Raw genomic sequence first — 27,241 nt, 5'->3', positions numbered from 1 at the left:
CTTTCTGATCAGCTGCAGTTTGGTTGAGGCCTCCACTGGGAGCATTCTGCTCCAGCCTGGCCCACCAGATAAAGTGCTTGGGCTTCCTGACAGCTATTTGCGGGTCAGAGACATTTCTCTCGCTCAAATAGTTAATGAAAATTTAAAATTTATTGAGTTTTTTCTATGTACAAGGGAATGTGGGGTTTACCTCTATTGTCAGGGTCTTAGGTTTTTGTGCAAAAGAGTCCATTTTAGTGGAAAACTGAACTCCACGTGGGATACTGTTCTATGTCTTTACGCTGGGCTAAATTAAGAACATATTGCACAGATTAACAAATATTAATACATTCATTCAAAAGTGTTCTATTAAGCCCTGATTCCATGCAAGGAGAGGGTAAGGCACCAGTTAACTGAATGCAGATTTCGGGTAAATACCTTAGATCCTGCCCTGGGGTCCATGTAGACTCTAGTTCACAGCTGCCTACATGCTGTCCTCAACCTAAGTCACACATCGGCCTGCTACCCCGCTGTGTGACATTCATCTTTAACATGCCTTTTCTGGAGGTTTGAAGCAACATTCACTAATTGCAATGTCTGAGCAATCCTCACCCAAGACATTTGAGTTTGTCCCCGGGTATTTTCAGCTGAGGGTTTTATATGCAGAACAAGCACATGATCCAGCCCACACAGAGAGGTACTCCTTCCTGTGGACTCCTTAATATGCCCTGGCACAGGGACAACTAAAAATAACGTAAAACACAGGAACCTGAGTTTGGCATCATGGCTACGACATATTTTCAGATTTAGAGCATGTTAAGGAACTCAAAGAAGCAGTATGGGATAGCGGAATGGCCGAGGGCTGTGGAGTTAGTGTTTGGGAATGGAATTGCAGCTCAGCCACTTCACAGCTGTCTGGCCTCCAGCAAACCACTCAGACCCCTAAGCACTGGTTTCCTCATCTGAAGACCAGGAGAAGCAATGCAAACCCAGGCGATGGATAAGAGGATGCGCTCATGTTACATCTGCAAAGCTCCTAACACAATGCCTGGACAGAGCAGATGCTCGATAAAATAAAAGGCTCTCAGGAATTTCTACGAACACTGCTGAGAACCGTAAAGAAAGTGTTAAGTTAAAAACAAATTACCTTGTCTGGAAGGGGGTCTCACAGGTGCGCGTGAGAAAGGGTTCCGGAATCTTGAGTTCATCATGCGCTGGCGCAAGGAGAGCATAGGGGTGGTGGACGAGTAGACGGCCGGGGCGCGCGTGGTGAACCGCGGCGAGGAGGGGGGAGTCTCCGTGGGACTTGGGGTGGCAGGGCTGCGAGGGGGCTGTCTGGGCGGGAGATGAGTGGCTCTCGGGGAGCTGCCCGGAGGTGGAGGAGGAGGACGCTTCACCGGGGTGGCGTTCTTGTCCTGCGGGGAGCTCACTCTGGGAGGCGCAAGCTCTGCTTCCCCCTTAGCGATGCTCCCATCCACGTGCTTCCCGCCCCTGGGGATGAAGGAGGAGGGCCACTTTGGAACAGAGGAAGACAGTGGGTCCTTGTCCTTGTCCTTTCCTCCTTTAAAAAACATCACGTCTTCGTCTTCCTCCTCGGCCGAGACCGACTGCTGCGATTTTGACGGCAGGGGCTCCCTTTTGGGTGGCGCAGCCTGGGACGCACCGGCCTTCCTCCCCACCGCCTGGGGCCCTGCTCTGCCGGGGACCCTGGGGCGGGCTTGGGGGTGGAGGCTGCCAGGCCTGCCTAGGGGGCTGCGGAGGTGACTGTCGCCGGCGCTTCTTGCCGGAGCCTCCACCTGGCGGTGCTTGGGAAGGGACGGGGTGGCGACCTTGGCAGCCTCCGAGTATGCGGGCGCCCGGATGCCCCTGGTCTCGGCTTCTGCGCTGTCGTCGGAATCCTCGCTCTGATTCTGGGGAGACGTGGGGAGCCCCCCGTGGGGGCTGCCTCTGGACGAGTAAGGGTCTGAGAAGGAGGCGCTTTCCTGCGACATGGGGTGGGGACGCCCGGCCTGGGGTTTGGAAGGCGGACGCCCCTCTTCCTTGCTCTGCGGGCCGCGGGGCTGCTGCTGGGACGCGGAGACGGCCGATGAAGGCTGCTTTTCCGGAGCGGCGGACCCGGCACCCATCCTCCGGGGTACGCGGGTCCCGCGGTGGTGCTGCGAGCGAGGCGCAGGAGGCAGCTGCGCCTGCGGAGAGCCGCCCTCCACGCCCGCGTCGGTGCTCTGTTGAACATCCTGCGCCTTAGAGGGCGGAGATTTGGCCTGAGGATGCGCCCCTGCCCAGGTCCCCGCGGACTTGGGGTTCTCTTCGAGGGGCTCCTTCCGCTGCAGGCTCGCCGCTCTCTGGGGCCCTCTTCTCAGGTGGTCCGCGCCCCGGGAGACAGGCTGCCCGGAGAAGGAAGACGCGTGGTCACTCGCCACGGTGGCCGGGAGCGGCTGTTCGTCCCCTGCCTCTTCTTCGCTGTCTTCATGGCCGCCCAAGCCTCGCCTGTGGTCAGAAGCTGGGTGAGAATTCACCCTCGAGTGAACCCGGGGGGCCACGGTGGATGGCGGGGAGCTGGAGGTCCGTAACCGGGGTCCTCGGCTGCCACCAAGCCTGTGCGGATATCTGCCGGGGGCAGCGAAAGGCCTGTTCCTGAACGCACTGAAATGTCCAGAGACAGGCGCCCGGGACCGCACCGTCGGGGCCGTGGCTTCAGCCGGCTTCCCTTTCTCTTCAGCATCACTGTCACCGCCGCCGTCCGACTCATCTCCGCCTTCAGAGGCCTGTGTCCTTGAGGAGAGACTAGAGGAGACCGAGGAGGGCTGGGTAGCCCGTAACGGCGCCGTGGACTTGGCGGCTGGGGCATCGTGACCATCCTTCCAGCCCCTGGAGAGCGGGGGCCCGGGCTGTGGTTGGGTGGGCAGCAGCTGAGACGGCCCCGCGTGGGATGGAGACAGTCTCGCGGGTGGGGCTGAAGCCCTGGAATTTTCCTCCCCATCCTCAGAGTGGAGCGCCCTCCGAGTGGGCAAGGCTGGTTTGGCGCCGTGGTTCGCGGAGCCTCCGTCGCGCAGGGTGCCCCAGGCTGGGTGCCGGGCGGGCGCCAGGGCGGGCCGGGCGTGCGCTGCGCTCCTGGGAGGCGGCTGCGGGGAGCCTGCGGCTGGCCCTTCCTCCTCTTGGCCCTCGGAGTCATTGTCATCAGAGCTGGAAGGGCGGTGAGCGCGGCTCTCAGGGGGTGTGGCTGGGACCAAAGAGGCGGAGGGGGGCGAGGAGCCACGCTTGTCCGCGCCGTCCTTCCGGGGCAGCCCCGGCGTTCGGGCTCTCCCTGGAGCCCGCCCCGCAGGCAGGACCGGGTGAACAGGCCTACTTGGTGGCCTCTGCTGGGGCTTCTGGCCTTGGGTCTCCGAGGGCGAGGTTGGTGGGTGCCCTCGGGAATCCAGCGCTTCCTCCTCGGTGATTTCTGTCGACTGAAGATCCACCCCTCCACTCTTCCGAGGGGGAAGGTGGGGTTTTCTGGGCAGCCCACCATTAGCCAATATTTTGTTCTTCAAGTCAAGAAGCAGGTTCTTGACATTTCTCCCTTGGGGAGAAACAGGCAAACGAGTGTGTTTTGAGGAAGCTGGAGCTTTGGGCGAAGATGAGGAAGGCTCGGGCTCTTCAGGCTTGGGAGGATCTTCCGTGTCTGCTTTCTGATGAACATCAGACTCACTGGTAGGGGCTGTAATAGATTTTAAAGAATTTGATGTCAAAGAAGAGAAGAAATATGAAAATGAGTCAGATGGCAGTACGGAGGTGTTTAAAATTAGTAATAATAATTGATAACTTTAGACATGACACTTTAGACATGACACTTACTTTCCCAATTATAGCAATCTCTTTTAAAGTTCTATTTTGCTTTAAGTAATATAGTCCTAGAAAAGAAGTGTATCGAGTTTCTATAAATTGACTCAGGCTATGTATGCCACGTCTTATTTGAAGCCGGGCTTTTCAGGCTTGTGATGAGTACTTGGAAGTAATTGAAATGAGTACTTGGAAGTAATTCACTGATTTTGTAAGCACAAAATCTTATATAGGACTTTCTTAATATAACTGTCAAGATATTACAAGTGCATTATAGCCATTCTTTACAATGTAGGCAAGAAATACACACAAGCCTGGCACAAAATGTTGAATGATCTATACTGAAAGCTATACGGAGATGTGTTGTGTGTAATTTGCAAATGACCGGGGCGAGCTACAAATTTGTAATTTTTGAGGCATGACAAAGAGTCCCCTATTCCACATAACATGTCCTTACTTGCTTTTTTCTTGCTTAAAATCCCTTTTATAATGGATACATTTGTAATCCCACAATAAAGCCTAAAATAAAAAGACCCCCGGGGTAGGCAAAACATTATATTACGTGTACCCTATAATTTACCCTTTATTGAGAGCAGGATGGAATGCGGGAAGGGATGCTGTAAGGGGAGAAGGACTTATATAGCAATGGGAGATCCAGAGAGATCAAACTTCATCTATTTCAGGTTTTTTTTAATGATAGAACTGTGTAATATTGCAGTATACTGTGGATCCTCACAGCATATAATGAAGGAGAAAGCTCCCAATATCTGGTGTAAATGTAGACAAGCAGGAAAGAAAACACAGTCCAGAAACACCCCACTCCAATTTTGGTTTTTGTTAACATGCTGGGGTTTGATACTGAGCAGATAAACAAGGTAACTGAAATTCTTCTGAGTAAGGTTGCACCCCAAAATAATGGTGTACAAACTATAAAAATTTTAGGTGCCATTTATTCATTAAAATGAACTAAAAATGTCACATTCTGTCTGTAAAAATGTTCTTTCCCTGTCATCATAAACCCCAAATTACACAGTGATATAAGATGAATCACATAATGAATATATTAGTCACATAATTACTACATAATTCATAATTACTATTATAATAGTAATTAATGTTATTAGCCATCAATAACATCTTAGCGTTTGGGGAGATCAATTTCTAAAGGGGCCACAAAAATATTATAGGCATCAGTATGGTACCTTAACCCCAAAATTCATCAACAGAGCAGTTCTAAACCCAAGAGCATGATTCAAAGTAACACACCACAATTAGCAGTAATGAAGAGAGAGAAAAAGAGAACCACAAATACACAATGCTTACTTACTTGTTGGCAGAGCGACAATGAAGGCTTTGGAATGAGGCCCCAATCCTCTCCTGTTTGCGGCCCGGATTTTGAAAAGATAGCGTTCCCCAGGCTGCAGACCATCCACTAGGGCAGAAGTAGTCTCTCCAGGATAGGTGAGGGACTTTGCTCCAAATGGTTTGAGAGCCGGGGCGTATGAAAGAATGTATTCTGAAATGATTTGGCAGACGGTTGGAAGGAGGAAACTGAAAACAGTCCTGTGTCCAGTAGACAGACTGTATGGGCAGGATGAATTAGAACGTGCATTACTAAAATTAATTCTCTAGCGATGCACGCCAAGTCAGTAGCTGGAGCATAAAGACACAGTAGAAGGTGAACTGGCAATTCAATCAGGCTACCAGACAGGCCTATGGAGTCAGTCAGCTGGCAACTTTCCATTTACAGCAAACTAAATATATGGACCCCAGGAGGCCAGTCTTCATACATTTACCAAAAATATTTACCCTTGTGTTTGGGTTTTTTCTTCATTGTGTTTATTTACTAATTTACTATGACAGGCTGTATGCAGAAGACATGAAACCACAGGAAAAAAGATGACAATTCCTAGGAACTGATTCTGAATAGCTGCTGACACCTCTAAGAGTTCCATTTTATTAATCTGGGCTATCTGCATTTGTGCATTAAGCCAGATAAATTCCATATTTGGAATATAATTTCACTTTTGTAGGAAATACGAAAGTTCTTAATATATTCAGATAAAGATTTTTCACAGTATTTAAAACTGTGAGGAAAAGTTGCTGAGTCACGGATTTATGTGATGTTTAATGTCTCCATCCTTAATTGGCTATATCGATAAATATATAATGCCTTGGGCCTTTGAAAATCATAGCAAATTCAGTCCAAGGGACTAATATATCTCTATGCTTATATGGAAATACTGCAACATAAGGAAGCCACATTTTAAAGCATAATTTTCACCCTCAACTAAAAACTGTCATGCCTATTTTCCTGCCAATGAACTCAAGATTTACAAAACTTATCAAATTAATATGGGTAGGAGCTAACCAAGAAAAATAATTTAAATTACAGAATGACCAAGCAATTACCATACTTCCTAGGGGAGCATGGATGATCTTTCCTTTTCCCTAAGCTCTAATCTTTAAAAAGTACATTTGTCTGAAAAACAAAAAACAAGAAAAACCAGCATTCTTTTCTCATTGAAAATGAACAAACTAGTCATTTGTGGTGGTCAAAAGTAAGAATTAAAAGAACCCACTGTCTACAAAATTTTGTAATTCTGATATTTTTTTTGTGGATTCAATTCATCTGGAAAAAATTTAACCATGTCAAAGTATATTCTTTTATTATGTTTTCTATTTCTCAGGCATAAAAAATGCCCCAGGATAATTATGAATTTACAATCCTACCACTACACCTTTAGGTTAGTGAGGTACATGAGTTCTTTTGGACATAAAAACTCAGTAGCTATTTATTACTTCTGGCAATATTTAATTGACTACCAGGGAGCTTCTTTTGCCAAAGAGCTATAAATATAAACTAAGATGTGGGAAAGAGGAAAAAAATAAGTGGCATGGTAATAAGGTCACCAAAGGAGCAATAACTTTTTTTAAATAACTTCATAATTTTTTTTATAAAAAAGGTAGTCAGCTAAAACATGTCTTTATTCGAGTTTCAGAAGTCTTTTTAGCATCACAATAATGATACAGAACCAATGTTCAAACTGTCATAAAAAGAACAATTAAAAGGGGGTATCCTAACAATTTTTTCTCTTCATTTGTTTCTGATTTATTCCACTGAAAAAAATGAGCAAGAATAGTACAGTATATTCTTTAAAAACGTGGGAAGTGAGAAAGCATTAAGTTTAGAAAATACTATCCTACCTCTACCTTCTGTAATTTCTACCGTTCAGTGAAAAGATATCCTTATAGGTCAGAAAAGATAACTTACAGTTGACTATAAAACAGAACCACCCAATTTCTTCAATTAAGAAATTCTCAAAGATGATCAGTGATAATTTTCTGAATTTTCTTAAGCTTACACAAACTTTCCATATTATAGTTTTCTTCCAAAATCAAGCAACAATAAAAAGTAGCCTTAGAGTACATTTGTATAGGTGATGTCAGGGGAACCCTCAACACCACCCTTTTAAGTGTCTCCAGATAGACTTCCAAAAGGTTCTTAAATGTTTTTACATTAAAAAGAAATTATCTGCGCTTTTATTTAATGTTCTCAACAGACCATTTTAATATTTAGTTGTGGATATTCTATGCTATTTTCATTTTTTTAAATCTATAGTATTTTTTTCTATTTTAAGTTCATATTTTCCTCAACCAGCCCCCCACCCAAAATCAATTGTTCAAAATGCTGACAAATAGGGAAAAAGTCTATTTAACATTTTATTTTATTACTTGATTTTCAAGCCCATTAAATATTTATAGTCCCGTTCGAGACATTTATGGTCCCATGGGATTTCTGCTCACTCCTACCTGCCATGATCTTACTGGCACCATGAAAAGGCCCACAGCGTGAAAAACAGGGTGTCATTTTGTTTGGTTAAAGGTTATGATGTCACATCCATACAATTAAAAACAGCCCTCTTGATAATAGCATCAAAATACCTGCATAGAGGGAAGATGAAAAGTCATCTTCATGATGACCTGGGTCTTACTGACAATGAAAACCCCTCATGAAATACCCTTGTCCATTGCGTTAGCACCCCACATAGGTATGTTGCTTCCCTGTTGCTTGTGCAGTCACCAAGCCTGCGATTAGAACCCGTTTTTATCAGAGTCAACGTACACAGCTCTCTTTGGGGTATTTCACTCTCACGTGCTTCTTATACTTTAAGTAATGAGGTTCCTACCTTTCACTTTCCCCTCGGTCTCAAGCAGTGCATCCCAAGCTACAGTGACAGCCGTAGGTTTGCCATTGACTGGCCAGACGGTTAAATTTTCAGGAGCTGTGGTAGGAGCTACAAAAGGACAAGGATCCAAGGTTTAATTGTGCCCTTATGGGTATTCTAAAAGTAAATGACACGTGGTCCCTACATACACATTTTTTATTGCAGAGCTACTGTGTTAATTTTTATTATACATGAGAGAAAATTCTCCACTTGCTCTTTGTGTGATTTATATCAGTTTTACCAACTCATATAGTAAGGTTAGACATACATAGGGAAATGCTTTTAGGAATTCAGAATTTCCCTCGTTGCTGAAAATTGAAATATACAAAGAAGATGAAAATCCAGTTTCAACTTCTTTTGAATAAGGTTTCTAAAGACACAGTTTAAAAGAAAATAATTGTAGTCTTAAATATAGAACAAATTTCTCCCCCCAAATCAAACACGACCTCAGCCTTAAAAGAGAAGAGTCTCTCCTCTATTCTAGAGCCATGTGTTGTCCAGGGGCATTCACACATACAGTGGGGATTTATGGAGGCTCCACGTGGTTTTAATGTGCTCCACATGTCAGAATAACATGCTCATGAAAATAGCCAGTGAAGAATACAACATGGACCCAAGGAAACTTCTTTGTGTTCATACATAGAAACGCTTCCAAAATTTAGGGTTAATGTTACTTTGAAAAATGCCTCTGCTGCCCTTTATCACTACTGGCATCTTAAACTGTCTTTAAATCTTCTTTTAGTGGTAATTCCCAAGTTGAAAGTCCAAAGGCCATTTTGAATACAGACCAGATTCTGGTGTTCTCTGGAAGACAGATGTACTCCATTTGCCGTCTCGTTCACCCTGTGAGATGCGGACTGCAAATTCATACATGGTGTCTGGAATCAGGTTCTCTATCAGCACTCGTCTGTTGGAGACCTGCTTGTAATCCCACCTTGCAGACTCCCCCTTTTCTCGGTAGCGCACAGTGTACTGTCTGTAAGAAAATGCAAGGCAACAGCACACCCCTCTGACCAATTCTCTGCACCTGAACACTGGATTCCTTGACGTTTTCCCTTCCCCACAGTGATGACTTTTGGAGGTAAGTAGAGAAATCAAAGAGGAGAAAATTCTGAACTTTTGACTTTGTTATTGGCTCAAAGATCTACTTAAGTTCCAGGGAGATGTGTCTAAAATAGCCCAGAAGAGATGGACCTTATTGTCTTTTCAACACCAAAATGTCTTATTGCTCAAAAGGTCAAGCAGCGATTAAAAGGAAGGGATGGAAGGGAGACTGTTTTTCTGAGGCAAGGGCCTTATTAGGGGTGTGTGTGTGTGTGTGTGTGTGTGTGTGTGTGTGTACACTGTGTGTAAGACGCAATATTAAGAACCAGAACTGGCCCAAAGTACCTTGGCTCTCCAGAAAAGAAAGACAAGAAGACTCATTTCATGCCAAAGCAGGCATGTTTTCTATAAGTTCTATAAGGAAAGGCACCATGTGGTTTTGAGTAGACTTATTACCATGAGATGGAACAAAAATGTGTAACAGAGCAGGAGAGAGGCGCTTATGAAAGGAACTCTGCTGTGTGATTATCAGGCAGAGAAGTACGGTGTGACCCAACATGGTCATACTGGGCAATCCCCGACATAAGACATCCTCAACACTTGACATTAAGAGTTGCAAATGACATTTACTGCACTGCTTTTCTAAGAAGTTTTCTTTGTGGCCACTTTACAGTAGAAAGCATTTGATGCATTAAAAGTGTGCTATTCATTACGATATTTAATTAGTTAGGATAAGACTTCAGTTGCAGACACAGCATACCAATTTGCAATAAAAGTTCTGCTAAGAAAACTCAAGCCCTCTTGTTTTCATCAAGATGTTGGAAATCAAAGTCCAGTGGTAATCAGGAACACTTCATGTTGGGGGAGGCCCTATGGCTTGGGAGAGAATCACTATGCATTTTCTGAGGTCTTTGACAAGAAGCAGATGTCTTTTTTTTACTAGCAGACAGTAACAGAAGCTCTATCTAGTACAAATAATATATCTAATATATATCCAATGTATAATATCTCGCTCTATAATATATATCATATACACACACACACACACACACACTCAGCATTATATTCCATTCATCTTCTAAAGTATAATCACTTTTCCTGGTTGCAAATAGGTTCAAAAATTAATACATAGTGACTAGACCACCAAATCTTTGGCTTTCTCTTGGCTATGTACACTACTTAGTCATTTAACACACAAAATTTTTGTGACTCTGTTAATCTACCACTAACTAGAAATGGCATTCACCAGTGGCCTTTTTAGCACAAAAATTATTTTAACCTTATGGTTTTTCCTCCATTGCTATTGCAAATGAATGTAAAAACCAGAATAGCATAAGATCGTGGCTTAAGACAAAATATGTGCACTTTGTTACACACAGAGGAGCTGAACAGGAAGCAGTGCAGTGTCCGAAGACTGTCTAAAGAAGAACCACTGTGTGCAAGGCATCAGACAGACGTCCACCACTCTACATAGGACCCTTCCTGCTGCCACTCTTCCCAGATAACAGGAAGATGGTAAGGCTCCTCCCAAGATGGACCCACGTCCCCTGTGCGTGAACAGAACATTCATGAGACAAAGCAAAACACAACTGGGGGCAAAGAAAGAAACAGAATCTAGGAGAATTCCAAACACAAGTTAAGACTTTGAACACATGAGAGGTGAGGTCCTGCTGTGTGTCTTACACAAATCTGATTTGTGGGCAATGTGTACCACACTCGAGATTAGCTAGACTGTCATACAACAGTCTACCCGTCAGCTACGAAAGAGGTCAGCGTTCACATATGTCCAAAAATACAATCGTTCAAATAGATACACATCTCTTCAGGGCCGGAAAAACCATGTCTCTCATATAGAAAATAAAGACAAAGAAAGAAGGAAAGGTACCTTGATGCAACAGCTTTCTTCTGTTTTTCCAAAACAGGATCCACCCAGGCTACCAGCACAGATTGGGACGATATTACCCGGACATTGATGTCTTCAGGTACATCCAGTTCATCCTCTTCTGCAATGACAGTTGTGCACATGGAAAGGCTGTCCCCAACAGTAGGCTCTGCCCTGAGTCCCTCTGGTCCCCAGAGTTTATTTTTTTAATTGCTTATGCTTGAGGTAGATAAAATGAAATGAATAGAAAGTCAAGCAATTATTTGACTGGTCAATGCAGAAAACCCAAAATCCCCACTCTTCCTCTTCTTAAACACATTCTAAGCTGCCTAACTCAATCGACATAAGAAGAGTAGCACAAAAGGAGGTGCTTTGCCCTTGGTCAGAGATACTCCAAATCACTCAGCGTTTTCTCAATATACACTGTGAGTTTCTGGGAAATAATGCAATTTTTACAGGAGGCAAAAGTTTAGGGGAGGAAAGGGTCAATTCAGAGCATTTCCTGGGCAATCATGGCATGAAATAAAAATTCTAGCTCAACGACTGCACAAGTCACATTGAGTCCAAGGTCCTCACAATTTAGAATCTGTGATTCCAAGGCAGATTAAAAGTAATACTCAGACAGAAAAGAGAATTCAGTTTGCCAGCTTCCAATGGAATACAGTAAAGTCACAAAGTTTATAGTTTTTGTTCAATCTGTAACACTGAGACTCACAAGATGTCTTCAGTTTTGCTTTTAGTCTCTTGGAATTTTGGGGGTTTTTCATTTGTTTTGTGTTTTTCTTTTCATCTTTCAGGGATCATGTTTCAAAAGGATGTGGCTTTCAGTACAAGTAGGGGAAGGTGGGAATATGTAGCCTGTTAGAAAAGTGATACAGGGACTTCCTCTAGAGCAGCAATTAAAGAATTTAAAAAGTGAAACAACATACATGTGGGATTTTTCTTATACAACGTACCATTATAATAATTATCAGTATAAAAGTATAATATATAGATATATGCTATATTGTATAATTCAAAGAAATTGTGAATTCATGAAAATCATTACGCTGTAGGTTCCCTCTTTAAATTAAGGCACATGATCCAGAAAAGGTATATTTAATTTGTTACTATATGATTGATATAAAAAATATCTGTTGAATGGATGTGGAAAAAAGTATCCCTTAGTAAGTAACCAATGATCAGGCTACCAGCAAGACACTATTACAGTTTTTCTCACTCTTCTCAATGCGATTTTTAGGCAATTTTAGCTGAAATAAAGTGTGAGTGCGTCTCTTGCATGCTGCCCCCTCCACACCTACTCTTCTTTCTCTCCCTTTGTTCCCAGTCTCTCACCAAGGGCAGTTTATGCATGGATCAGACTGTGCCTGTTAAATGGAATAAATGCTTGGCACTCCTATCATGACAGATCTGAAGCCATTCAAACATACACAGAGATAGATTTCATCACAAGAACACTCCAGCCTCTGAGTAGAAAAGAAACACACATGCCTCCAAAATGTGACCAAGTCTGCCCTGCTGTTTCCTTTTATACTCAATAAAATCCATGTGCATTGTCGCTCAGCCAGCATCATTTAGAAACAAACAAGCCCTAGACCATGGCTTGACCAGACGCGTCCTTGGAGACATACCTGAAATCTTCCGCTTTGTTAGGGCAGCCCTGTAGACGGGCTGACTCTGACCCCGGGAGTTCAGGGACTGCAGTGAGACCACGTACACTGACTCGGAGGCTGTGGACCAACAAGCAAGGGATGAGGTTCTGCAGCTGGTTTTCTGGAAAGCACACCCTTGCTCGTCTGTGTTCCTCCCCCTTTACCTTCTCATCTCTCTTGGGCATTCCTACTTATTCAGGACAACTACAGGTGAGACCAAGAACTGTAGGAACTAAACTCAAAAAGAACACGATTTATGTCAGGAAATGTGGAAGGGATTTTTACCTATAATTCCTGAAAAATGGGTTTCTAGCTCATTAGCATCAAAGAAAGATGAACAACGTTTAAAAAAGAAATGAACGGAATATTTACCCACACAATTCCCTAATTTTTTTTTACCTCCAAACATAGAGGAGGGAATGACCCTGTTTTTATTTGTCATCAAAAAGAAGGGAGAGAGACAAGAAGAGCCAGTGCACCAGGCTTGCAGCCCGGATGGGATGCTGTGCCCTTCGAACTGAAATCCTCAGAACGGGGTCTCCGAAGATTAGCTAAAGGCAAATGGAAGAGTTTAAATTCATCCTTTATTTCTGGATTGTTCTTTCAGTTAGTTCACCTCCACCCCACCCCCCAAATTGTGCATTGGGCCCACTAATGTCCAACTTACCCGAGACTTGAAAACTTTATTTGGAAACAAATTACAATAATGAACTAAAACTTACAACTCTCAAGTGCTATGGAATCACGGAGTCTGAGACCCCAGTGAAACCTTGGCTAGCTTCCAATTTGACCTTCTTAGTTTACAAATAAGGACACAAAGCCATAAAAATGGATTGATTTGCCCGAGGTCACACCCCTAAAAGGACTCATAATCTTCCCTAAATCTAAAGGTGCTAATGCCCAACCCCAGGTTCTATCGACCTAGTTTCCTGTAACAGCCTTGATCAATTCAAGAATAAAAATGAGGCAACCTGACATACTTCTAACGCGGATAGTTATATCATCAGGTAATACCTCAGCACATTAACAAGGCGGCACTAAGACCCTAAAGGAAACTTCTAACACTGGTGTCATGCCTGCAGGAATTGCAAACTTCCATATGGCAGTGGGAAAATAAACCTGTCATTTTTACAAACAGCATGTCAGGTTAAACATAAAAGGAGACCCATGCTCAAAAACACTCACACTGAGAGCCCTGTTTATGTAAAGTAAACTTCTGTAGTCTAATCACATTTCAAGGGAAGGGGCAATACTTGACAACCTGCTCCTTCCCGTGTGTGTGTGTGTGTGTGTGTGTGTGTGTGTGTGTGTGTGTGTGAATACACACACACATAGGGCAGGTGAAACTCATACTGTGACATGAATAAATTAGTTAGACTGAGGCTCTCACGTCTTATTCTGTCAGAGAATTTTGAAATATATGTTTTACAAAAGGGAAGAATCGAGTTTGTAACGCCTGAATTCATAGAACATCAAACTGAGCTTCTCAACACTGGAGTCCTTTCAGGTCTGTTCATTTCTTGCTGCTATTGGCAAGTACACCAAACGTCCACAAAGGAAACACTCTGCCGTTCAACACAACCCAGGAACATGTCTAAGTAACTAAATATGAAAAGCAGTGGCTTATCATTGATCAGGAACCACCAAGAAAAGAATAATTTCCCACGACTGACTCTTTTACGTATCTGCGATGCATGTCTTAAAGTTCTTGGATTTGCTGAACGCCCAGGTTCTTGACTTGCTGTGCTCTCCAAGTCAGCTGGGCCCGAGATGATCTCGAAGGAACAGTCTACACGGCAGTAAACTGTAACAGTGGTTTCACACGTACTGGGTCTAGTCTCTGTGCTGCGTTAAGCGTTGCACATCAATTCTTCATTTAGTGCCAACAAAGCCCCACGAGGAAGCTACTCTCATTGTGCCCCTTTCACAGCTGAGGAACCAGCTCAGTGGGGTGAGATGACCCCAAGGTCCTGGCCTAAATGCAGGACTGGTCTCACACCCAGCTCTGTGTGGCTCCAAACCCCAGGCTCTTACTAATGCAGGTGAGGACGGGCGGGGCCCCAGGGCTCACCGGGCACTGACCCCGGGCCTGAGAAAGCCCCTGACAGCTGGGTATGCACCAGTCCATCTCTTTTTCATAGAAATATAATAAAGACACCATGGTATAACAGCACACTTCTTTCTGTGCTCCTGATGATTGAATAAAGGGCAGAAATAAAATTTCCAAAGTGATGGCAGCGTCACCAGCCCAGGGACCACAGGACCCCAAGCCCCAACCCTCCCTGTCAGAGCCACCATTTTCGCTCACTTCCCAACCTCGGTGTAACGTGGCAGAAACTACTTCGGAAGGTCCGTGGAAACTTTCTGAAGGACTCCAAATGCACACCTGCTCATTCTTCATTACTGTCCGGCTCCCACCTCACTGTCCGGCTCCCACCTCACCTGGGCTGGCTACCTCCTCTCCCTCTGTATTCCCATGCCCCCAGGGACTCCTTTGACCACAGGATTCAACACTGGCGCCCTCCCTCCCCCCGCAGAAGGCCCAGAGCTTCCTGCCTCTGGTGCCTGCTTTTCCCTCTCCAGCTGCTTTCACAACGGTGAGCACTACGCACTCTGGGTACCGTCTGCCCTTGTGAGGGACCGCCGGGGAGCTGGTACCCAGCATGATGCCTGACATGGAAGATGCCCAGGAGGACATGTTTAATGAATGACTCCGAGGGCAGGGTTTCTGCTGACAGGACCACAGGCCCACCACTTTTCTCCAAGTTTCCTTAACATTTGGCCATTCCTTGCAGTACCACACTTTCAATGGCATCTTGGTCATCAATGGAATTAAAATCCTATGCAGGGGCTTCCCTGGTGGCGCAGTGGTTGAGAGTCCACCTGCCGATGCAGGGGACACAGGTTTGTGCCCCGGTCCGGGAAGATCCCACATGCCGCGGAGCAGCTGGGCCCGTGAGCCATGGCTGCTGAGCCTGCGTGTCCGGAGCCTGTGCTCCGCAACGGGAGAGGCCACAGCAGTGAGAGGCCCGCGTACCGCAAAAAAAAAAAAAGAATCCAAAACTAGTGACTACTTATCTGCTGACATCCTGGGTAGAATTTGGCCTGAATCACCAAAACAGAGCCACTTAACCTGCACAGTACAGCCACTCAAGGCAAGGGGTAGGCCCAGGAATGAATGAATGAATGAAGAGTCCCCAAATTATTCTGTGGCTCCAGGTGCTGAGCCTCTAGCTCTGGGTCTCACTGCTAACACTGAAGTCAGGCTTCACGAAGCACGGACAGCTCGGATTTCTCCATTCGCTCCCACGATCCCTCTTGTTTCCGTGCGGCTTTGGAGCAGACAGGTAGCTAGTCTCTTTGGGCTGGAAAAAGTCTGGAGTCTATTTTGAGGCTTCAATGCCATGCCTGGCTCACCGCTGCCTGTGCCACCACATGGAGACCCCGTAAAGCCCACAGAATGCCTGGCTGACCCTGTGCCATGAGCACCCAACAGACTTTTCCAACAGTGGGTGTGTGAGCAGAGCAGTGAAGGTAACTTCGGAGAATCTTCCAGGGAGCGAGTCCAGCCTGGCCTCCCGCTCGGTGTCTCCACCAGCTCAAATCTGCCCAGGTCAGCCTCCAGCCCCTCACTGTGTAGGCTGGGAGCCAAGCCACGCCTGATGACTGCGTCGTGAAGAGACCCTCGTTCCCACTGGAGTCTTGGGAAGGCCCAATAAATCACACCCTCTTCCTTGCCTGAGCTCCAATTAGAAAGTGAACAAGAATAAGCAGTGGAGGCCAAACTATCTATGGCTCGTACAAACTAAGCTGGAGAACACAGGGCAGGTGTACGTTCTAACACCAAAGCCCAGAGTCAGACAGACCTTGCTGCCCCAGGAGCCCTGGGCCCTCCACAACTCGGGCACAGAGGGGCAAAACAGAGTGTGTACTCTGCAGCCTGGATTCCCCCAGAGGAGGCGATAGGGAGGGACCGGGCCACGCTTGCCCGGCGCCTCCTGCCAAACTCATCACGTAGGTAAGGGGGCATGAGGGAAGGGAGAAAAGCAGAAGTGTTGCACGAGTGTTGCAGTGTCTCCACCCCCAAGGAAGCGCCAGGCGTGAGGGATCATTGCTGCGCCCCTGGGAACGTGGTCCGGGTCCACCGTCCAGGCCTATCGAGGAGCAAGGCCAGCAGAGATCAGGCCTGGAACCAAGCAACCAAGCACATAACCTCTCCCGGTCACAGCCTCCACGGCCCGTGCTTTGATGCTTTCTCCACCCAGTGAGCGCTTGCAAAGAGGAAGGAGAAGGAAGGCAGGCTTGGTCCGCAGGCTCCATCAGCTGCCACCACATTTCATCTTGATGGGATGCAAGGACCAGTATCCCAGGATCTAAGACGCAGCTTAGAGAGCAAAACAATGAAAGCAGAGCCAAGATGGAAAAGCATGAGCCACGCCCCCTCACGTCCAGAAAAGTGACCCAGTGCAACTGGGTCCGGAAGCCACTGAAGGGCACTTGCTGGGCAGCCCTGTCCCACCACTAACAGAAGGTGGGAAGAATGGAGGCATGGACAGAGGATAGAACAGAGAATGAGCTTCTGAATAACTGTTAATACCTGGAAGATGAACGTTACAACTGGAATATGACGCTCTGTCACGAACAGGCTTCAAAACCTTGAAATGACAGCCAACATCATTAAAATAACGAATAGCAATGAACATGAAACTCACCTAGCTTTTTAATTTCGTGTGTTCGCTCATCCCTCCTCAGTGGAACATAATTCATCTTCCGGCCACTTTCTCCGTAGCCCAGAAGGAAACCCCGTGATCTGCGTGGACTCTTAGCTCCAGACAGGTGAGGCGCCTTCCACGCCACGGACAGCTGGTCGTTGGAGGAGTGGACTCGGACCCGCAAGGGCTTGTTGGGCACGTCCTTTTCTTAAAGAGGACACGACACAGAGACCATTAAACAGCACACCCTGGAGCTCACCATCAAGGATGGAAAGCGTATCCAAAGACCGGCCACCACAATGAGCAGTTGGGCTTAAAACATCCATTTTTGGTAACCAGTTCTAGTAAGAACATCCTTCCCCCAAGGGCATCGACACTCCGTGTCCACGTTCCTCCCCACACTGCACACGGAGAGATCTCAAGGACTCAAAGTGAAAACATACTGTGTTCGAGACTGCCGGCCAGAAATCTTGGATGTTTTACAATGTTCCTTTTCATCTACTTCCTCTTGCTCCCTTAAAGCCAAAACTATATATCTTCTAGTGAAAGCAAAAGGTCAGCGTGAAATACAGCAAACACTTTCATGCTATTTTTAACTGCCCTCCTGGAAGCTTTTCCACTATACAGTTGAAAAAAAATGGGCTTTCCTTGTCTTTATGGTGAATCACTAAGAACTAAATACCGCTTTCTGGTCTTGATCTTAATTTCTCTTACATGTCCAAGTCTTGCCCCTTCAGACAAACCCAGCTGCTATTCCCCATGTCTGTTGTTGCCTTCCTGCTAAATGAATCCATTTAGAGAACTCTTCTTACTAAACTGAAAATCTCAAGAATCACTCTAGGGACTTCCCTGGTGGCTCAGTGGTTAAGACTCCGTGCTCCCAATGCAGGGGGCCCGGGTTCGACCCCTGGTCAGGGGACTGTATTCCACAGGCACGCTGCAACTGAGACTCAGCACAACCAAATTCAAAAAAAAAAAAGAATCTCTCTCACTGTTAACATTCTCAAGGCAAGGCATTCCAGTGGCCAATACTTAGTGTTCAACGTTTTGTTTTTACATCGGGAACAAGGGCTATGGACCATGTGACAACTACACTGCCTGGTTCTGACAGTGGGCCACATTCTAGCCCTTTCTGGGGATCCAGTTACCTAATGAGTTTCTGTATATCAACCCCGCCATCAGTTCTGACTAATTTTATTAAAGTGGAAAATTCCCACCTAAGCTAACATTTCAACACTAAGACAAAATACAAAAACAAATGTTCTGAGTTAGTGAGTTTCAATAGCATAGTAAATAGCCATTGGAGATGGTTATTCCGAAAAGCCAGACACCTGGCTCCGATGTCTTGAATCGAACCAAAAGGAATATCCTTTTGGATATTAGCTGGAGCTATCTAATCAGTCACTGGGCACCGCCATTCCTAAAGGCTACTAAAAGAATATCATATAATGGTTCAACAAATATTTTCCCCAGTACACAAAGTAGGGATTACTGAGATTTTTTTTGTTTTTAATCCAATAATGTAGTCAATGAACTAACTATACAAAACTTTGTCTTGCACCCTGGTTATGTGAGTGTAACCACTTTCGCTGGGGTTATACTACAATTTCAATTTTATTCCAACTTCAGGGGTAGGCTCTCCATTTCAAGGTCTAGCCTCTATAAAAATTAGGGACCACCAAACAATTACGGAAATGACAAATATGCTTATCGCTATAATTCAAAAGAAAATGATTTACCCAAAGTGTTCAGTACCAACAGTCCAAGTCGTTAATGGCACAGCATTGATGAATCGAATGAGTTCCTGAATTAATCCTATGAGTTGATTACTCTTATGAGTTCCTAGTGGGAATCTCCTGTTATATACTCATAACAACGTGACATCCAGTGTTTCTAGAAAGGTACAGGCTGGCAAATCTTGTTAAGCGTTGTGGGTGACTGTGGACATGGATTTTCCCCATCAGCATGTGTCACTGCTGAACAGACTTTGTGTGGGGCGAGGGTAAGAATAGTTTTTTAAACACAAATAGGGAAAATATCTTGTAAAAACCATTTATGGAAAGCAAAATCTGGAAAAGGAGCAGCATGTTTATTCTCAATGAAGCTTTGGTTTGGTTTTTGAAGTTAGCACATTTTTGGAGCACATTCCTCAGAACAAAATACACAACTGAGTTTAACTTTTCAGGAATGGAGTTTGTGTCATTTTCAGATTTATGCAAAGTTATTAAATAAACTTGACATGAGCCATAAGCAGGGGAATAGAGGTCGAGAGAAGAAATTTTAAAGGAAGCAAAAAACCTTGCTTCATTCTCTTTACATCTTCTAAGTCATGTTTCACTCTGTGTGCCCCTGATACAAACTATCCCTACCCACAAAACTGTTTTAACAGAAGCCCCTCTCACGAGTGAAGCCACGGCCTCTTTGAGGTGAAGCCCCTGCGGTTGGTGTTTGGTTCCAGAGTGCCCAGCTTTGGGCAGGGGTCAGGGCTATGTTTTTTTAAAAAGTCTATAAGGTGAAAATGATCTCTGCCAACAACATACGATGCTTATTTTACTTTTAAGAAAAGCTCATACCTCCTCGAGGGAACCTCAGTGACGCGGGGGTGAGAAATGACTCCTGTTCAGGCTGCCACAGGCCATTTGCTCTGCTCGTTTTCCCAGTGGGACTGGCAGCTTCCCCCCCAACCAACCTGGCGACCACAGCCTATCTCCCCAGCGGCAGCAGTAAACGTGGTGGGTGTCCATGGTGCTGTCACCGACTTGACCAGCCTCAGGGCTGCCCTCCACAGCTCTTGTTCTAAAGCCCCATGGGACATAACGACACTCCCCTCCATTGCAGAAGGCAGCACATCAGCGTGGGACTTCTGGGATGATCTCCAGCAAAATGGGCAAAGCTACCAAAAACACATGCATGGGTCTCGCAGGAGTCAGCTGAAAAATAAATTACTGACCAGAGATGGCATTCCCCGCTCTGTGGCTCTGACCCTGTCCTGGGACCCTTCCAGCCTCCCATTTTACAGTGGAACCAGCGTCCATGGAGAGAGCACTTTTACTGGGGGACCTTGGGGAGTGTCGTAGGGCTGGGTTCCAGGACAAACAGTCCTGACACTCAATAGCAAAATTCTGAACAAACAGTAAAAGGAAAAAGACCACTGGAATGCCCCAAAATGACAGGGTCCCTGAGGAGGAGGAAGGCGTGAGTTTCCAGGGACAAGGAGCTCGGTCCCAGACGGCACAGGTTTCTGCCTGAGGTCCTGACCCACGCCAGGCCCACTCAACGTCGGCCATGCCACCCCCTCGGACTGTACAGGCTTTCCCCCAGGCTCCAGCCTGCTGTCTAACCCTCCACTCCAGGGTTCGAGAACGAGGCGAGGCCTGCTGAGCAAGCTTTGGGAACAGGGCTGAGGCTAGTACAGCCACCCACACTGAGTCCTCCCTACAGCACCTCCCAGTCTGTCACGAGCTCTTGCATGGCTCATTTTAATTGTCCTTCCAACATTTCCCAGGTGAGTAGGATCGATGCCATAATCCCCACGAGAAAACTGAGGTTCGAGAGGTGAAGTAACAGACCCAAGGCCACACAGCTAAGTGCCAAGCAGCGACCTGTCTTCAGCCACTGATGCCAAGTTCCCTTCTCGTCCACCTACGCCCCTTCCGTTCATGCTCTCCCCTTACCCACGAGCCATCCCACCAAACACTCAACCTCTTCTGCTAATGAATGTGGGACAAGGGCTCTGAGCTGGACAGGCCCCCTTCCGAGTGAGAGCGTAATGCCTTGCACAGTAGGCATTACATTTGCATGTATGCATTTTTTTAAATGGATCAGACAGTATACTCAGCAGGTAGCTAAGGAACCAGACAAGGCCCCTCCCCCAAGACTGTCCCAGACAACTGTCCCCAGACTGCGCAGAGGCCACTGACCCTGGAAACCAGAGTGAGGTGACAGTGTCATCCCTCAACACACAGCCCTCCATCCTTCAAATCTCTGAGTTTAGAAAAGCCAACCACAATTTTTTTCAAGTACTTTCAAATTTTCCTTCCTTTAAAATTCTGGTGATACATACTTTAAACAGCTTTTATAGATCTTTTATAGATCATCTGGGAGTCCTCTTTTAAGCTGATGCGCACATGAAGAAAAACTATTCATATGGTTCAAATTCACTCTCAAGGAGATTGTCTGTTTTCTCTCAGCCATATGTGATAGCCTCACAGAAGCCTTCTGAAAATTTTCTAATAAATCCCTGTAAATCTTTTATCTTGAAAACAGGAAGTCACAATTGCCAAGAGTAGTCAAGTTCACATCCACCAGTGCCGAGTGTATTTTAAACTTGGCAGGACACACTCCGTCCATCACTCTGGGTACCACGTAGCCAGGTAGACGTTGCACAGAACGGGTCGATCACAGAAGAACTACAGTGATTACACACCGTACACTAGGCAGGTCAGCTGGGTGAAACAATTACCGTGTAGATTATGATAAGTATCCAAAGCCAGGCACAATTAGGATGTCTCTCCCAGGACTTCCCTGGTGGTGCAGCGGTTAAGAATCCGCCTGCCAATGCAGGGGACACGGGTTCTAGCCCTGGTCCGGGAAGATCCCACATGCCGCGGAGCAACTAAGCCCACGCGCCACAACTACTGAGCCTGCGCTCTACAGCCCGCGAGCCACAACTACTGAGCCCACACGCCACAGGTACTGAGGCCTGTGCACCTAGAGCCCGTGCTCTGCAACAAGAGAAGCCTCAGCAATGAGAATCCCGCGCACCGCAACGGAGAGTAGCCCCCGCTCGCCGCCACCAGAGAAAGGCCGCACGCAGCAACGAAGACCCAATGCAGCCATAAATAAATAAATGTATAAAAATAAATAAATAGAAGAATGTCTCTCCCGATTTGTATCGCCAGCTATGCAAATTGGCAAGAATTCTGAAACTGGAGGGAATTAAAATCTGTTTTTATCACAAAGAAAAAAATCCAAAATTCAACATGACGCTTTGCCCATTTACAATTCAATGCTAGTTAAACGTGTAGTTTCTGAATTGGGCTTCCGCAGGCTCAGAAGTAGGGGTCTGCATCTGCGTGTACTTCTCACTCCTGTGTGATTTTGAGAATCCTCCCCGCACCTCAATTTCCTCCTCTCTAAACTAGTGTCTAGCACACTGGGTTTTGTAATCGAATCCACGTAAAGCATTTCACATCGTACTGGCATCTATGAAGCACACATTAAGTGCCTGTTGTGTTTGTGGTCGTGATAAAAATGAAATCACCCATTTATCAGATTCAGTGGGTGGATGGGTGGCTCCTTCCAGAAAGTGAGCTGTGGGTGTATCACAAAGCTTTTCGTGATGCCTGACACACACTGGGCACTAAAAACATGGGTTCCAAAGAACCAGACGTGAGCAAAAGAGATGGACTTATTGCCAAAGCCTCTACAAATATGAGGCTGTCTCCATCCAGGTGACTTTTTTTGCACCATAAATAGAAAGCACTGTTCATTGCCCTCATCAGCATCTCAGTTACCATCTGAGCGGGTCCCTCCTCTTCATTGGTATAAAAGTACACGGCCACTGCTGTCTGGGACCGCTTTCCCTGGCCTGGTCTCAGCTAGCAGGACATCCTCGTTTTCCGGGAGAATGTGAGGGGTCACTCAGTCTAGAGCTTCGCAGAGTAAGTGGTCTGTCCCGCTTACGGACCAACCTGACTCCCACTGTGCTGACCTCCAAGCTTTGAGAAGATGGTCCTCATCCTCACCCCGGGGTGCTCACTGGCCTTCCACTCGCCCAGCCTCTGCCCCAGGCAGCCTCCCTGCCCTCCCCAAGCAGCAGACCTCAAGGCCACCAGGGACCCTGGTCTGAGGGCGGGCGGGATTCCGGCCAGGCCACGAGGCGCCGTCCTCAGGCTGCACTGCGCATCAGAACACCTGAGGGCTTGTGAACACACACCCCCCTCCCACGTCTATCTGTCTGGGTGAGATTCCAGAGCCTTGTATGTGCTTTTGATGAATAAGCATGATGAGGAAGTGGAGAGGGGGAGGGGCGATGCGTCAGAGGGGGTGACATGAGCTGTCTCAGCCGGAGGAGACAGACACGCGCTTTGCTGCCCTCACTGTGAGTCTGGGTCCCCTGCCCCCGACATGGGGGCAGGTCAGCAACACCTCACAGCGTCTGTCTGCCAAGGGCTCCTTCTTCCTGGCTGAATTCTGACACACAATCCTCCCGCAACACGTCTGATGAGTCCCAAAGCTCTGCAGGACCTCAGTACATTTAACGATGAACCGACTTGTTGTCTATTTGGACAGGCCCAGCTATTTAACAAGGAGAAAGGAAATCTCGTGGCTTCATTTTGGAATAGCGTCTGTCAGAGCATCACCAACCTTCCTAATTTATTGGATCCCTACCACGTAAGTCATTGGACAAGCATCCTCACAATAACCCAATAAACACCCCACCGACAGACAATAAAAGTGAGGCTCAGAAAGATTAAGGGAGAATCTTGAAGCCGGGCAGCAAAAGGCACTAAGCTGGCATCGGAACCCAGGTCTGTCGGAGCTGTGGCCCTGGCTCTCTGCACTGTTATTCCGAAACTCACGGTGGCTGCAGTGTGGGCGTCGCCAGCAGCGCGCTGTGGCATAAGCGTGGCGCCTGTCTGGGACGAGGTCCCCCTTGGTGCTTCACAGACACCTCTGGTGAAGGACTGGTCTGCAGAGCCAGGCGTCACCATCTAAGACTTTCATGCCGTGAGCACCCCTGCTTCAGAAGATGCCAGCTAAGTTCCTTCCCGAGGGCCTGGCTGCTCTTCAGGGCAGGTGGGTCCATTTGTTCCGTCATGATCCACTCATCACACTATTCCCCTGACGTTCATCTGTGTTTCTGTCTCCCAGGAGCGACCATCTGATGAACAGCCAAGTACTTGGGCAGCTACCCCGATGGCCTGGCTGCCTGACTCATGCTGGGAGGCACTGTGGACACCATGGGGAGAATGAGTGTGACAGGCACGCATCTCAGCGTCCTTCAGAGACACCAGAACAGCACCCCTAAACCATCGCCTGGAGTCAGTCCATCGCTGCTGCTTTTTGAGGGGTGGTTGGGAGAAGACAGAAGGTCTTGAAAGAAAAAAAAAAACCTTGATCTCCCCCGAGCTAATCAATGTCAATTACGAATAATGTTAAGGATAGGGGAAGCCTTTTATAAAGCATTTAAAACTAACTTTTAATACAGACAAACCTAAGTGCCCTCGGTTTAAGGTTTCTGGCGCCCCCTGTCCAGGTTTCACAGAGACTCCTCTTTCCTGCTTCCTAGGATTATGCAGGGACAGCCAGGCTGTCACCAGATGAGGAAGCCACAGGGAATCCTACTCAACGTGGGGTATAGAAAGGGACGGTGCAGTCAGAGGCCAACCCCACAGGCTGGGACAAGGCTGCCAGCATCTGTGTCCCCAGTGGGGTCCTCAAAATCCAGCAGGACTGTCTCAGAAACAAAGCAAATGCTTCAGCCAACCCGGGACCTCTCCATTCCAACCATGTTGTTTTGTTTGGCTGTTTGTTTCACAAAAGTGCTGGCTCACCTTACCACTGAACAGAGCTCCTCAGACGCTTCACCAAGGTTTATGTAACAGCAAAGAAAATGAGCTCAATCCCCAGAAGCCTGGAGCATGGCAATTTAGCCCCAATCTCGGTTTTATCTCAAAATTGCATTTGAATTTTATAGACTACTCTATAATATTTTGTTGTTTGTTTTAAAGTCATAAATAACATTTTAAATGACCAACCATCAAGAAACCACTTCCCGTAGGATCTGCGTCGTTTATCTCATGCCTTCCTGGACTGCTGGCAGTGCCATGTTCTCCCGAGTTCTGAGAAACCAGTTTGAGAAGCCCCAAGAATGAGCAGTATGTCAGCAGCTTCAGGATGTCATCCAAAAATGTCAATCAGTGGCTGACTCTGACCCCAGTGGTGCTATGGATATCAGTGAAAATTACACCATCAGTGTCACCGCACAGGACTGAGGCTGCGAAGGCCAGGTCGCCCCATGGTGGCAGCCAGCAGGACATTAACGACACAGGCAAACTCTGCACAAGTTGGCGATGAAGCCGTGCTCCACTACCAGAACAAAAAATCAGCAGTCCTCTAACTGTTTGCATGGACACATCCCTCAGTCTTACAGATCATAAGCCCTTTGAGGGGCGTCTCTCCCTACGTTAAGCCGATCATTTTTCTCTACCACCACGAAGGCAGAGCTAAGATCTCTGTGTCCTACTCAGGGCAGTGGCTCAACTACAAGCCTGGAACAGTGACACAGCTGCCGACGTGCTGAGCCTCCTGCACCAGGGCCTAGGGTGAGCCCTTGCCTGGGCCCAGCTCACTCGCTCCCCGTCCCTGGCCCAGCCTCACCTGACTCAGGGTGGAAGGAAGGATGGGGACCTCCTGCAGATGACCCGTTGCCAAGCCTCCTCCACGAGGGATGTGAAAGCGCATCGTTAGAAGCATCTGCTGGACCCATCTGGTGGTGCTTCAGTTTTCAGCCACGCTTCCTGAGGACTCAGGAGGGCCACAGAAAGCAAAGGAAGCAAGCATTCTTTCCTGAACTCCTTAACGGCTGAAATGTGGACACCTGGCGTTGCCTCACCCCACAGAGGACACAGAGCCTGCTGGTCGATGTAAGCTAAGAGGAAGGCGTGTTAAAAATTCTAAGAAAAATTATTCAAAGCTTTTTTTTGGTCTGGTTTGTTTTAGTCTAAAGCTCTTCTGCATTGGTTTCATTTGGGAGTAGGATACTCAGCAATGCAGTTGTTTTCTGGGTATGAAAGACCTTTTTCTGTTGAAAGGCTATTCATGATTTCAATTTTTAGCGCCATCCAACATGTCATTTGCAAATGAAAGATCCAGTTACCATACATGAATAGGTTGACAACTGAGAAAAGAAAGTGCTTTCTTTCACGACTGACCTCTTCCGCTGCAGGGAGCCTATATAAGAAGCTGCCACCCTCTTCAGTGACATCACTGCCCCTCCCACCCCCTGCTTCACTCAGACATCGAAAGAAAAGCCGGTGATAGATACGCAGTCAGAAAGTGGCATCCAGCCCCCGGGATCCTCGCCTTATCGGGCCGGTAGGTTTATTAACTACTGCAGGTTCCTCTAAGACTTGACGGCAAGGTCGGCCGACATTCCATTCAAGGCCACACACGTGGGGACAGTGGGGACAGTTCATCTCCCCAGCTGTCCACAGCCCCTGCCCCGCCCACTCGAAGCAGCCACTCATCAGCCTCTGAAATAAGCGCCCGTCCATGGGAGGAAAGGGCCTCTCTCACAGTCGCTCATTTCCTAACAATTCACTGAAGGGAAAATCTGTGCACAGATATTTACACTCATCAGTGTAGACATGGAAATGAAACACCACAAAATGTGGGTTTCAGCCCTGCTGTCCTGGAAGGCTGATCACCACTGCTGCCTCTTCCGGGCAGCTGGCCGGCGCTGAGTCCTTCCCACGGCATTCTTGTCTGGGCTGAAACTCCCGAGTTACCACCCAAGAACGTCTGGCTAAATGACGTTAAATGGCTCTGCACACAAGCCTCTACTGCCTACTTTTTATGACTAAAGAACAGCCTCTAAGGTTGGTGAAGTCTAACCGCATTCTGATGTGAGAGGCGGCTTTGAAACAGGCACTCACGTAAAGAGACCTGAGCCCCAGGATGACCGTGGAGAGGGGTAACCCCACAGCAGGTGGATCTGACTGTGTCTTCACAGAGCAGCCAGCCCTGAGGGACTCCAATCTCCAAATGCATTCAACGCCATCCTTCCCCCAGGCCCCGCCAGAACAGGGGACAAGAACTAGGATCTCTGACTAATGACAGCACCACAAAGTGACGACACAGTGGCCTGCCCGGGGCCAGCCCCAGAGTCAGCAGCTAAACGAGACGGGGGTGCCCGAC

The 27,241-nt window shown here is 47.0% G+C and overlaps 1 protein-coding gene across 1 annotated transcript in view; it reads right to left on the bottom strand.

Moving 5' to 3' along the window:
• FNDC1 (fibronectin type III domain containing 1) overlaps window positions 1–27,241 on the bottom strand; it is a gene marked incomplete at both ends in the record, with an annotated part of 97,568 nt that overhangs the window by 35,003 nt on the left and 35,324 nt on the right. Inside the window, 7 exons of the mRNA XM_079716660.1 lie at window positions 1,127–3,676; window positions 5,126–5,314; window positions 7,989–8,096; window positions 8,816–9,003; window positions 10,957–11,074; window positions 12,585–12,683; window positions 17,318–17,524. Of these exons, the coding sequence (XP_079572786.1) occupies window positions 1,127–3,676; window positions 5,126–5,314; window positions 7,989–8,096; window positions 8,816–9,003; window positions 10,957–11,074; window positions 12,585–12,683; window positions 17,318–17,524 (3,459 nt within the window). The remainder of the gene's footprint in view (window positions 1–1,126; window positions 3,677–5,125; window positions 5,315–7,988; window positions 8,097–8,815; window positions 9,004–10,956; window positions 11,075–12,584; window positions 12,684–17,317; window positions 17,525–27,241) is intronic.

The sequence above is a fragment of the Hyperoodon ampullatus genome (genome assembly GCF_949752795.1).
Source record: "Hyperoodon ampullatus genome assembly, chromosome: 12".
Lineage (NCBI taxonomy): Eukaryota > Metazoa > Chordata > Mammalia > Artiodactyla > Ziphiidae > Hyperoodon > Hyperoodon ampullatus.
The sequence above is the reverse complement of the archived record's forward strand: the minus strand, read 5'-3'. Positions and strand labels throughout refer to the sequence as shown.